The sequence below is a fragment of the Poecilia mexicana genome, unplaced genomic scaffold, assembly GCF_051168715.1.
Source record: "Poecilia mexicana isolate PSO_F unplaced genomic scaffold, ASM5116871v1 scaffold_16, whole genome shotgun sequence".
Taxonomy (NCBI): Eukaryota; Metazoa; Chordata; class Actinopteri; order Cyprinodontiformes; family Poeciliidae; genus Poecilia; species Poecilia mexicana.
In genome coordinates this window covers 19142219-19155172 of record NW_028263385.1, presented here as the reverse complement: position 1 = coordinate 19155172, position 12954 = coordinate 19142219, and the positions used below count along the sequence as shown (strand labels likewise).

The 12954-nt window shown below is 42.2% G+C and overlaps 2 protein-coding genes across 3 annotated transcripts in view; one reads left to right on the top strand and one right to left on the bottom strand.

Annotated features, from left to right (window-relative positions):
• The window catches only part of kmt2bb (lysine (K)-specific methyltransferase 2Bb), a 386582-nt gene that overhangs the window by 101693 nt on the left and 271935 nt on the right, over nt 1–12954 (top strand). The gene's annotated exons all lie outside the window — the stretch shown is intronic.
• Nucleotides 1–12954, bottom strand: part of aplp1 (amyloid beta precursor like protein 1) — a 44678-nt gene that overhangs the window by 8439 nt on the left and 23285 nt on the right. For both annotated transcript variants that reach the window (XM_088014068.1, XM_088014069.1), the window contains exons 2-11: nt 8849–9028; nt 7889–8018; nt 6635–6747; nt 5001–5185; nt 4597–4919; nt 3664–3791; nt 2108–2182; nt 1856–2014; nt 1538–1666; nt 1179–1278 (exon numbers count right to left, since the gene is read on the bottom strand). In XM_088014068.1, coding sequence (XP_087870194.1) covers nt 1179–1278; nt 1538–1666; nt 1856–2014; nt 2108–2182; nt 3664–3791; nt 4597–4919; nt 5001–5185; nt 6635–6747; nt 7889–8018; nt 8849–9028 — 1522 coding nt within the window. The remainder of the gene's footprint in view (nt 1–1178; nt 1279–1537; nt 1667–1855; nt 2015–2107; nt 2183–3663; nt 3792–4596; nt 4920–5000; nt 5186–6634; nt 6748–7888; nt 8019–8848; nt 9029–12954) is intronic.

Here is a 12954-nt window from a genome sequence, read left to right as displayed (position 1 = left end):
AGCTCTTGGTCGTCTGTCTGGGTGTAAATGTGTTGTGAACTATCAGTACAGAAACTCCAGTAGGCCGGCTGTGTGGTTGAGCTGTCAGTTTACCACAGATCTGATGCAAACTTAGCAGTTTGCTTAGAGAAGGTGGAAGAGCTGCTTTTGTTCGAGTGCTGACAACTGAGCACGGCCTGTGTCAGAGCTCGCAATGAAGAAGATTTGTTTGGGGGGTGGAGGGGGGGGTTATTGGGTTGGTTTTTGATAGAAAAGGGGCGGCTACGTTGTTCTCTGTGACACAAGTTTTAACTCAGCCGGTGCTGACCGAGAGAGAGGCTCCTGCTCTCGTCGGCTTAATATTTGCAGCTGCCTACATGGGTTAGGCTATTTACCTTCTTCAGAAAATGTTTACGGTGAGACAGAACACTGATTGAAGTAATAAGGAAACAATGTCAGAAAAATGCTCAGAGGACTCAAGACTGGGCCTTCAAACCTAAAAACACTGCAACTGCTCATCATTAATAGCACAATGATCAGCAGTTATTTTGCTGAAAGTGAATGAAATTTTTATATATATATATATAAAACATAATTTTATATATAAAATTAGCAAGACAACTTCCAAATTATTCCAACTTTACCTAAAAACAACAACTAGATTATTGAAACTTGGCCACAAATCTTTGTTCCAGCAGGACAATGATCCCAGAAACACACTTGAGTCTGGTTTTTGATAAAGCACAGCAAGATTAAAGAAAACATAAGTTTAATGTGCTTCACATCTGGAAAGCAACAAATTTAAATAAAGTGAAGTATAGACGTATCAGGTGTATGTCAGAAAGTTGTTGGCTGCTAACAGTGCGTTGCAGCTCAACTTGCTAGCCAGGAGACAAACCAAATATTGGTGGAAGTATATATATATATATATATATATATATATATATATATATATAGTTGTGACCTTTATAGAAATAAGACAAGAGTTCACAAGAAATCTCAATTTGAGCACCCGCATTACTGTCTAATAATTATCGGCATTTCTTTCACTTCTACATTGAAAAAAACACTCTGATAAATTATTAAAAGATACAAATATTGTAACACTTATTCACATTGTAAGCGTATGTAATTTAAACATCTTCCTCACAAGGCTGACTGTAAAACCGAACGGTTCAGAAAAAAGCCGTTTGTCTTACGGATGTCACCGTGCAGCTCCTCAGCTAATGTTGGATCCTTGTAAAGCAGAGCAAGACTCTGGTTCATCCTCTCCTCAATAACATGGAGATGTGTGTAAACCTGCAGAATAAAGAAAAATATATATATATATATGATGTTAGCTAAGAAAACTGGGAAAAAAAAACCTGATCAAAAACTAGAACCAGTTTTCTCCATTTAGCTGCTTTTAAAGCCCGCAAAGATCTCACTTTAATGGAGTTGAGGCCGACAGATGTGAAATTTTTTGAACTTCTCTGAAGCACGCAAGCTCTTCGGCACAAACTGTTCTCCGAGTTTCACCGTCAGCAGAAAAGACACCTTGCCTCCTAAAGCCTCCCACCTGGAATTTCATCTGCTCAGCTTTCTGCGGGTCGACTGCCACGATGTGCTGGTAGTGCCTCAGAGTGTGTCTGCGGTCCTTCTGCTCTGCAGCCATGTAGCGTTTCAGAGCCTGCAGCACGCGCTCAGGCTGGAAGTTAAGAGAGAGAGAGAGAGAAAGGAAGGAAGCAATCAGGAAGACCCGGCACTGCGACATCAAGAAGCTCGTCCGCTCTCTGCCAGAAATGTGAAATCTTAAACCCACTTAGGATTATTACTCGGGTGTGCGCTGCATAAATCTCCATTTTCTGCCGTGGTATGCGCTCTACGATGGATTTACCTGAGGGGGATCAGCTTGCACAGCTGTCAGGTAGTTCTCCAACGCCAGGCGGCGGTTGTTGTTGAGAATGACCTCGACTCTGGCGAGGTGAGTCTCCACCAGCCTCTGCCTCTCCCCGGCGACCTGTTCCTCCAACGTCTGCAGCACAGACTGGAAGTGCTGGAAGAGAGAACAAGAGTAAGCTGATAACCCGACGAACGGCTCGGGGAAATGTTCAGACTTAAACTCAGACGGAAGTATAAAAATGTCTACCTCGTTCAGGCCCTGCCGCTCTAACTTTGGCAGGTTTTTGGACTGGTTGTCTGCCTCTGCCCACTCCTTCATTATCTGATCCATGGAACAACACAAATTCACATTATCTCTGTGAAATGGGCGAACTCAGTCTGGATGTGCCAGCTAAACAGAGTGCAGGATTTCCCCCAGCGTAAAGCCACCAGGCTTTACTTGTGGCCGCACCAGGCTTAGCACTGCTTATTACTTTCAGTTTTTTTTTAAATCTTTGCATTTTTTTAAGACTTTATAGTTGGTGTTCAGATATTAATCTTCAATCTTCCAATAACACATAATTATCAAGTGATATTTTCAAATTTTCTGTCAACTTTAAACATGTTTTAACTCCAAAAACACGACGGGCCGCTGGACGAATGACCGCCGAGCGCCCCAACCACTGGGCTTAGCAGGTTTTCTGGGGGAAACCCTTGGAGTGGTAAATTGCACATCCACCAAATGTTAACTCGGTAAAACATATGTAAAATATTTAGACTTTTATTCAAGAAAGCGGTAAAAGGTGTGCAACAACCGCAGTTCCAAAATCCATTAATCAAAATTACGGAAAGCATGCGTCATAAAATAAAATCTATATTTTTCCATCGCTTATTCGGTACCTGCACTTTCCCCAAAGTGGCTGGGGAACACACAGCATTTTTGAAAAGCGCGCATACCATTGGACTTATTTTGTTTCTTTACAAACACAGTCTAAAGGTGTTTTGGAGTTTGGTGATGGTTAAACTAATGACCCATTGGGTAACATGGAGATGTTTTCAGCTTGACATTTAATGGGTTAAATGATAAACACAAAGTAGTGTAGAATTGCAAAGTGGTAAGAAAGTCATACGTTTCTCAAATTTATTACCGATCCAAACTGTGAGGAATGCATGGCAGCTTTTAATTAACGTCTTGCAATGGACTGGACCGTTCTAACACATGAATGTGATTTGATTGTTTGCTGTATGCTTAGGGTAACTGCCCCGCCAGAAAATGAACCTAACCAGATTTATTCCAGGTCTCATTTTCTCAACAACTACGAACGTCTATTACTGCTAGAGGAAACAATTCCCACACCATGTTTGACTGTGAGAAGGTTGTCTTCAGGGTCATGTGAAGGATTTATTTTTCACCACAAGTACAGCCTCTAAGTAGTGTGTTTGGGTGTATGTAGGCCAAAGAGTTCAAGTTTGGTCAGGGGCCCTTTCATGTGTTTCCTGTGTCCCGCATGCAACGTGTGGCAAACTATGAACTCTGGTTTGCTTCTTGCCACACAGAAAGGCCAGATTTGTAGAACACACTGCTAAGAGTTGTGCGGTCAACAGCACTGCCACGTGAGTTATGGGGTCTCTTGGCCTCTTGGCTACTTCTCTGATTAATGCTCAACTTGACAAAAAAAAATGTGCAGAGGGTACAGAAACGCCTCAGCGGCTCGGCTAACGCCAACAGACTCTCGTTTGTTAATTTAATGGAAAACAAGAGCAATCGTCTGTCAAAACGAGCCCGACGTGCGGCTTCCCCACTCCCCGCCCTGTGAAATTCACCTCATTAATGCGCTTCATCCTGCGCTCCTCCAGGTCGGTCTTGGCACGTAGGAAGTTGGCGTGCTCCGTGTCGTCCACAGGCTTCTCAAAGTAAACATCAACCCCATCCGTGGGGCGAGTTGTGGTGACTGAATGGGAACAACAGGAAGCTGATTGTTAATGGCGGCATAAGCACGGCAACAATCGCCCCATGAATAAATGGATAGTCTAAGCACATTCATTAGACAGTCCATCATCTGAGCACCATCATTCTTTGGTGTCGGGACTAAAAATGCAGTTTACTAATGAGGAAAGCGATGAGATATGGTTTCTTCTAGCTCGCTTCTGATGTGCAATGGAGAAGCTTTAACTCTTTCTTTTTCTATAACGAGGCCTAAGCCGAGTGGTAACACAGACTGAGAGCTTTTGCTTTCACTCTTGGATTAAATTTGAATCTTAGCAAAAGGATAACTGTTTATCCCCTTAAAATAACACAAAGCAACACAACAGTCGGTTTCTGTGCAGCCCCTCACTCAGCCAGTATCATTTAATATCGATCTACCATCCTGAAATCGTTCTGATCGGAACTTTCATGTGCCGTGGTTAGCTTCTGTATTTACTGTGCACACACACACAAGCATGAACTCTGCTGTGGCCTTGCTGTGGTTGTGAATGTATGTTATGCACCAGATTAAAGTGAAACACTTTCACATGAACATTTGTTGAGGTGAAGGGGGTTAGAAAATACTGATGGGAAGTTGAACTGGAAGGAAATGGAGCTCCAGTTGTACATGTAGCATGCAGCAATGCATACATGCACTGTAGCATGCGGTGATATGTTTCGGATCTGTGACTGCGAGGGATGACGTATTCAGTAGGAGTGGCGCCGAGGGCCATTTTCCACAACTGCTGCTTATGAGGCTGCATTTGTTTCGGAAAAAACGAGTCACTTACAGCTGTCTCCCCTGACCAGAGGGGCAGAGGTGGTGGGCTTGTGGCTTTTGTCGTTGTAAAACGAGTCCAAGTAGTCGGACGTCTGGTAAGGGCCCAACTCAAAAGGGTATTCGTACTCCTCCCGGTCCTTCACAGCCGCTGTCTCTTCTTCTTCGTCTTCTTCTTCTTCCTCCTCTTCTTCTGCCTCGTCCTCATTGACGTCGTCTTCCTCTTCTTCCTCCTCTTCCTCCTCATCTATCACTTCGTCGTCCTCGTCCTCCATGTCGACCTCGTCCAGTTCCGTTTCCGGAGAGGGGCTCGGAGTGGGGACTATCGCCTTGGCGCTGTGGAAAATAGTCAGTTTTTAAGATGGGGGCTAATTTCTGAAATAGCGGCCTTCGAAGGGTTCGGCGGAGTCGTCTTACACTGAGTTGAGTTTTCCGGCTGTCTGGGACGCGAGCGTCTGAGGCACATCCTTTTCCTCTGTCTCTCCTTTTCCGTTTGAGCTGCTCCGGCCCGGACAGCAGACATATTCGACGCCTCGGAAGTGGTCTCCGCATGGCAGCAGCATCCCATAGCTGTGGAGCTCGAGATTCTCTGCAGTGCATTCCTGACACAAGGGAAGACAGAGGAGGGAGTCTAATTTAGGGTGTTATTTATAGGATGCTGAGTCAATACTCTGTTAAAAGGTAAAAAAAAACAACAAAAAAAAACAGTACTGAGGTATTAAAGAGTGTCTTTTATTTCCTGCAGAAGTGTTTAAACTCCTTGCACTTTTTCACACTTTAGTCACATAGAAGTACCTCAGTGTATTTTAATGGGATTTTATACGACAAGCCCACACAATGACGCAAATAATTGTAAAGGGAAAAAGAAAATGATTTTCACTTTTTATTACACATAAAATCTGAAAAGTGTGGCACGCATTTGTACGCATTCCCTTTTACTCCAATACCCCTCGACTAAAACCTACAGCAGACTTTCTGAATGTTAAGCCAACAATAAAACAAATGTCTTTTCCAGCAGCCATTGTACGGGGCATATGGCAGTAGACCGATTGACCAAATGTGCTGGACCTACATTTGGGTTGCTATGTGAGGGGCTGGGCTCGGCTGGGGTTGCTAGGCAACGATACAGAGTGACTTAACAACGAGAAGGTTTTTTGAAACAGCTCTTTTTCCAGACACTAAAAAAAAGATCGCCTCATTGCCACAAAATGGCTGGGTGTTTCTTAAAGCATTCAGGCAGGTTTTTTTTGAAGCAGCTGATACCCAAATTGAAGTATAATACGCAAAATGTGAATTTTGCCCAAAATAGTTTGCTTTAAAATACTCTTCTTTATGAGTGAAGCGGAAGTTGCTTAGAGCCAATGCAATGATATATTGAGCTAAATACAGCTGAATTGTGAAACAAAAACTGCAGGTGGCTGCAGAACACTTGAGATTCAGGTGGAGGTTCACCTTCCAGCCTTAACAGACTCTCACAGCTTCAATGGAATCGTTTAGATCAAAGGATGCTCATGTGGAAGAAAGGCCCAGTCAAAGTCAAGAACTAAATTAAATTTAAAATCTGTGGCAAGACCTGAAAATTGATGTTCACTGATGCTCTCTATCCATCCTAATTGAGCTTAAGCCTTTTTTTTCCCCCTTTTTTTCTAAATTGCCAAAAGTTTCAGTTTCTAGATATACAAGGCTGGTATCGACAAACCCCAAAGAACTCAGAGCTTCAATCAAAGCTAAAGTTGAGTACAAACACTTACCACACTTAAGATTTTTTTTTTACCAGTAAAATATTTAGCAAACTATGTAAAGTAATTTAAAAATACTGAAGGTGTCTAAGAGGGAGTGTTAACTTTATGCTTTGCGGTGCTGCTCACAGCTTCACAGCTTGGAGTGGTAAAGGTTTTCGATCTGCGTTGATTGGATGAGACATTTTAAACCCACACAAATGTTAAAAAAAGAAAAAAAAAGAGAGAGAGAGAAATCAACCTCACTAGTTTTAAAACTTTCCACTTCAACCCTAATAGCCCAAGCTTGACTAAAACATAACTTGTTCTCACCTCCTTGGCAATGTTGTGCCAGTAGACATAACTCTCACAGATGTTCATCTGCTCCTGGTGGAGGAAACGACATCTGTCGGGCACCAGCAGGGACTCGCTTACATATTCGCCTTCTGCAGCAAAAAGAATGTGAACTAGAATTAAAGCGGCAATATAAAAAAGATTCATTAAAGGCCTGTTCTGACCAAAATGAATGTAAAATGTTATGTAGCTGTCATGAAAGTAAGGCCACAAATGCAGGTAATTTTGTATTAATACAACACATTGATTAATGCATATATTAATTACATAATTTATCATTTCACATGCTGCTTTAGACTTACAAAAAAGAAAAGAACTAACTGAACGGCCCTTACAGTGGAAATCAAAAGTGCTGCCGAGACGTCAGTTGTTTAACCATTGTTAGCTTATCTGGCCCCCTGGTGGCTTTTAGGAGAGAAGGCATGTGAAGCAGAACGATACATGCAACCTTGAATTCTAACTAAATTCATAAAACTGCTCCAAAGACTATTAAAAAGCACAGGGTTTCCAACTGAGCAGCGTGGTATGTCATGCTGTTTTTGGTCAACATACCAAATTACGTCTGCCTTGTTTCACGATCTATAACACCGGAACTTCTACGGTTTGGACTAGTTCATCCAGCAGTACACACACACACACACACACACACACACACACACACACACGCACACACACGCACACACATGCACACACACACACACACACACACACACACACACACACACACACACACACACACACACACACACACACACACACACACACACACACACACACATTCTTCACAACTACTGTTTGTGTGTGATATTATTGTCACAGCTTTGTTTGTCATACAAACATGGGTTTCCATGGCAAAACCCTGATCTAAATTAAATAAATAAATAACTCTAATTTGTCTTTAGGTCAGAAAGACAGTGAAATGGGTCTACCTGAAAACAAAAACCAGTAAAAGAAACTAAGGATGCATAAAATAAACAAAACAACTTTATTTGCCAGGAATAGGGGATTAAGTCTGGAAACTCAAACAGCTGTCCATACGTAGTTATGTTTTTAGTTGCCCACATTAGGAAAACAATTAAATTAACAATTAAATGCAATCCTTTTCCAGGATTGCATTTACTTTTTTGTCAAATTTCTTGCTCGTCTGGGCGCAGTGGTTACATCAGGCCACTGATAACCAAAAAAATAAAAAATAAAGAAATAAAATAAAATCAAATCATGATTCCTTCTTACCCAGACAGCGGTAGGGCAGGACGATCAAGGGGCGCGTCTGACAGTGGCCCAACCCTTTCTTGCACCAGGCCTGGATGGTTACGGGTCTTTTAGACTCCTCTACGTGTGAGATTGGAAGCACTGGGTACATCTGGACGGTACGGGTGCATGCAGAGACGCCAAAGACACAGAAACAGATTGGTAGGTGGACAGAACAAGGGGTGCCGGGGGGGAGGGCAAGGAAACATTTTTAAAGTAAGGGATAAAAAATCATTTCCAGGATCAGAGGAGAAGGACAAAACTGACAGGGGAAACAGTCATGCAGCAGATTGCATAAATATACGACGGCGCTTTGTGTTGAGCGGCATCAGAAGCACCTCCCTGGGAGTATATTACAATAAATATTTCAGCACATTCCATTTTACATGTATTTTCACTTAAATGTAGCTCAACGGTTTGGAACACAGGCTTACGTTGTCGCTTAATAGCAGCAGGTATGTAAATAGCTCAGTCTAGATGCAGGCTTTAATGCTATCTGCTTGAATGCAAAAGGATAAAAGCAAAGCTTCGTGTAAAAGGCACTGCAGATGCATTATGTCTCAGATAATCCCATTAGAGGCCTTTCAGCTCTAAGGATGCCATCTGTAGAGAACGTGTCTGTTTTGGCCTCCAGGTGGCGTCTGGGACCCTTTGCTGCCCTGGTTTGAATTGACATTCTTACAGGAGGATTGTTTCAGGAGTACGAGTGCCATTAAAAACACACGGGTATAGTAAAAGGTAACAAGAAGAGGAGAGGAGGATGGTGGCGCATTGGTGAAATACTGTAATATTTCAGCAGACCGCCATCTCTTTACTATATATAGTTAATATATAGATTTTAAGGGGGAGGTTTTAGACAAACCAAAAGAGGAAAAATGTAACCAGTTGTGTGACGTAATAAAAAATGCTGTTATTTAATCTTTCATGTTCAGATCCCCTTACCTCCTGACAGTATGACAGGATTTCGTTGGACTCTTTGAAGCAGCCCTGGCGGCCCTGAGGGTCCGGCTCCCACTGCCCGGTCTTTAAGTTCATGTGCAGGAGCTGTCGGCCACAGAACATGGCGATCTGTGGCTCCGCCAGCTGGGGACCCGGCCCATTCACCTCGGTCATGGCAAGAGCCTGGAGAGCAGAGGGAAAGAGAAGAGAGAGGAGTTGACACCAGAGCGCCGTGGCGGACATTACAGAACATGAAGCTGGTTCGGGGGTAGACAGTTCTAGCTCTAACTGCAAATAGAAAAAGCCTGAGTGGAAGGCTGAGAAGAGGTGGAAGATCGAGAAAGCAGGTTGGGATAATGTACAGGAGAATCGAGTGTGGAGGCGTTAAAAAGGAGAGCAGCAATTCTGCAATCTAAAAACCGACAAAAACTGGTCAGTGCATCCTCTGGGAAACAGCCAATCAAATAAATAAATAAATAAATAATTAAACATTTGTAATTTTTCCACTAAATGAAAGAATCATCCTAATTATTGGGATGCACTGACAACAACACTAAAAGTTAGCTAGTTTTGTGACCATTATCATGCTTAAAATGAAATCTAGTTCGATCAACAATGGCTTAATAGCTTCTTTAATCTCTCTACATACATAAAAACAAACTATTTTGTTGGCAAAAGAAAATGTGTTCATTACATAAAACCTTTTTGGGCTCTAATCCAACTCTCCATCTTCATAAGGTATTGTCTCCTGATGATGGTGGCGCTTAGTGTTGTTATGAGAGCGTGCAGACTGCTCTAACAAAACTTATTATTTTCAAGACTGGAGATTGGCTGTGTGGATGTGTTTACATAAAGCACAGTTATAATCTCAAAAATCTGATCTTTTTCTGGTCATCGAATGCAACACACTAAGAGCTACCAGTTCTCACAATGGTTTTTGAGTGAAAAAAGACTAAAAGCTGGCAGTTTTATCAGTGAGCATGAAGTTTAACATGAAGAAAAACGTTCAGAGATGCATGAAGCTATTCAAAAAGAGATTATGTTATGTAATTTCTTGATGCATGTTTGCAGTACATTCAGGCTGTGGGAGAGAGCAGATAACAGGAAGGCTTAGTGAAGCACAGCAAAGTTGCTCCAGTTCATCCTTTTGAGTCTTCAGCATCTGTCAGTCATGGACATTTGGAAATGTCAGTGGATTTTAGGAAATCTAAGATTTAAGGTAAACATCTATGCATAACAGTGCTAATCAATGGCAAAAACAAATAAAAAATTAAACCAGAATTAAAAACAGAGATGTTGATAGGGGTTTAATTAATTATTATTATTTTTTTATTTTTTAGCTTGATTGGTCTTGATCAGCGATTAGCAGGTCAGAAACTCAGAACTCCTATCAGTGTCCAATCAGTAAATGGTGCAGATGCACTTTAAAGCTCTGCTCCCATCCACCCCTTCGGCTTGATTTCCTTCCCTGGCCTTGTAGAAAGCTGGTATTGATCCTAGGAGATGTTGCCTTTGCCTGGGGGAGGGCTCAGGGGAGCCCACACAGAGGAACAAACACCGGCTGGGTCTGGGAGTCAGGTGTTAATACAAGCTCATTGACCGATGCGCCACTTCACTACATTAACACACAGCGCAGAGTCAGAGGGAGCCAGGGGAGGAATAAAGGAAGGGAGGGGCCCGGCGGCTCTTTAAACACAACACACAAGGACTTGCTCTTCGCCAACAGACAAAACCGTTTCCATAGAGCCCTTAGGCATCATGACAATAAGACATATTCCATGTTTCTTTTGATGCAAAGAATACATGTCAAACAAAAAACACATTTGGGAATATCGGGGTGAGTTTCTGTGGTTGCAGCAGGATTCATGTTGGAGAACACGTTACATTGTTAACCGTCCAACCCTGAAATTTACCCCCACAAAAAAAAAAAAAAAAAAAAAAAAAAGCCATCCCCGTATCGCCCGGAGCCGGCGTTCGGCTCGTGTCCTTTTCATCTGCGCTGACAGACAGCCAGATAGACCTACTGACGACAGACGAGACGAGCGACGCGGTGCCAATTAGAAGCAAGCATCCCGCGGGGAAGAAATCTGGGAGAAGAAGTAGGGGAGAGTGACGTGTGATCAAAGGAAAAGCCCTGCTTGGGCCGAACAGAGCTAAAGTGTTTGAAGTCCTAATTAAAATTTATACGGGATAAAATAAATATTTAAAATCCTGCGAGTAAATGTACAATAAATACAATAAGCCCTCAGCAGTCTGTGCATTCTAATTAAACTAAAAGGAGTTTGTGTTTCTGCATGCCTTAGCAGATTTTTCCGTTTGTAAACTACGGATCTGCTTTAAAAAAAAAAAAAAAAAAAAAAAAAAAAACATCCCACCGTTTCCAAAAGCACGTCGAGGATTTTGGGGTTTAAGGTTGCATATCACTTTTGTCACACTTACAAAGGCGGATGTTTGCAATGTTGTTGTTGATTTCATTTTTTTTTTTGAACTCCTAGCAGGGTTACAAGCTGTACAGCAAAGTTTACTTCCTCTGCTTTGAAAAAGAAAAATGACTTTTATCCCCTTCATGTTCTTCTATCCTCCTGCTGTTTTTAAGCTACGCCATGTTTTGCGAATGGGAATCTTTCCATGCTGTCCAATTTTGATTTTTAAATCCTTAGTTTATCTTGTGATCGGTGACCGGCTCATGCTCGGTGTTTACATTCCAAAGATTATCTGCATACAGTAACTGAATGCGTGCAAAGCCACACGAATGAATTTATTGATTTAAATCATAACAGAAAACATAAAATATATGTAGTCACTTGCTTTTTCAACCCTTGTTTACTCGAAGTAATGTTTTTGCACAGCTTCTGTTTTAAGTTCAGGCTGTATTATCTTCACTTTCTAACATGATCACGTGGTTAAAATGGTTTCCTATTCGTGCTACGAGGTTAATGCCAATGGTTGCTCACCTGTTCTACATTTGTCATCAGTTTCTCTGCCTACATGGCTAGCCTGGGGTTTGCTGATCAACGTTTGCGTTATGCTGCATGTTTGTTCAGCTCCTCGTCTCGCTTATTGGAGTACTCAGTCACAGCCGCGTCTCCAGCGTGTTCTGCATCTGGGTCATCTTCGTCATTCGCACCGATTCTTGACAGATTGGGTTTGTTATTGGCTTGGTTGAATTGGATCTCCGGGCCACACGCTGAATTGAAACACGAGCACAGTGTGCTGTCTGCGTCTATCACGCATTACACAACGTTCAATATTTCATGACCAGAGGAAGATTTTTGCTCCATTTTGCTTGTGCGACACAATGTAATCAACTTTCTTGTTAATTTGTGGATGACTGATTGCTTTGGGGAAAAGTCTATATATATTATATATTTCTAAAAGAAGCGTAAAACACTTTTAGATGTTTTCCTTCCGTTTCCAATAAGTTCGTACTGCAGGTAACGCATCGGGTTGGACGGCAGAGATACGATCGTGCCACCTCTTAGCCATATACATTTTGTCGTCTTCTCCTTTGAGCTTAATTCTGCATTCAGAAAGCACAGCCATAATGTAGACCTTTTATCACCACATGCCTCAAAATGCATAATTAAAATCACTGTTTTCAATTATTTAATTGTGCTGTTTTTACTTTTTTTTTTTTTTTTTTTTTTTTGGACAGACATGGGATGACGCTGCTCAAATCGTCGGCCCTGCTGAGCCTGTTCCTCCACAGACGTATCTCTGCATCAGAAAAGGTCAGTGCCACAAAGACAAATAAATAAAAAAATAAATAAACGAACTTCCTGATATCTGAGAAGATAACACGGCAGCTCCAGCTCTCTCATTCTGCCAGCTCTCCACTACTGCACTTGCAGAAAATCAATGCTGAGCGACTGCAACTGTATCGCCACCTTTCTCCTGAATCAATAGCGGTCCATCAGGAGCCCGAGACCCAGACCTGCAGCCCAGTCCTGCGAGGCTAGTCTGGAGGTCTCAAGCCAGATTGGGAATGAGATTATAGCCGCCCCATGTTGTGATCACCTCTGATAACACAGTATCTACTAGAAAATACTTTAGCTCAGTGATGGGCGATGTGGCGTCTGGGAACCTTTGCTTTAAATTGTAAGTAGTCA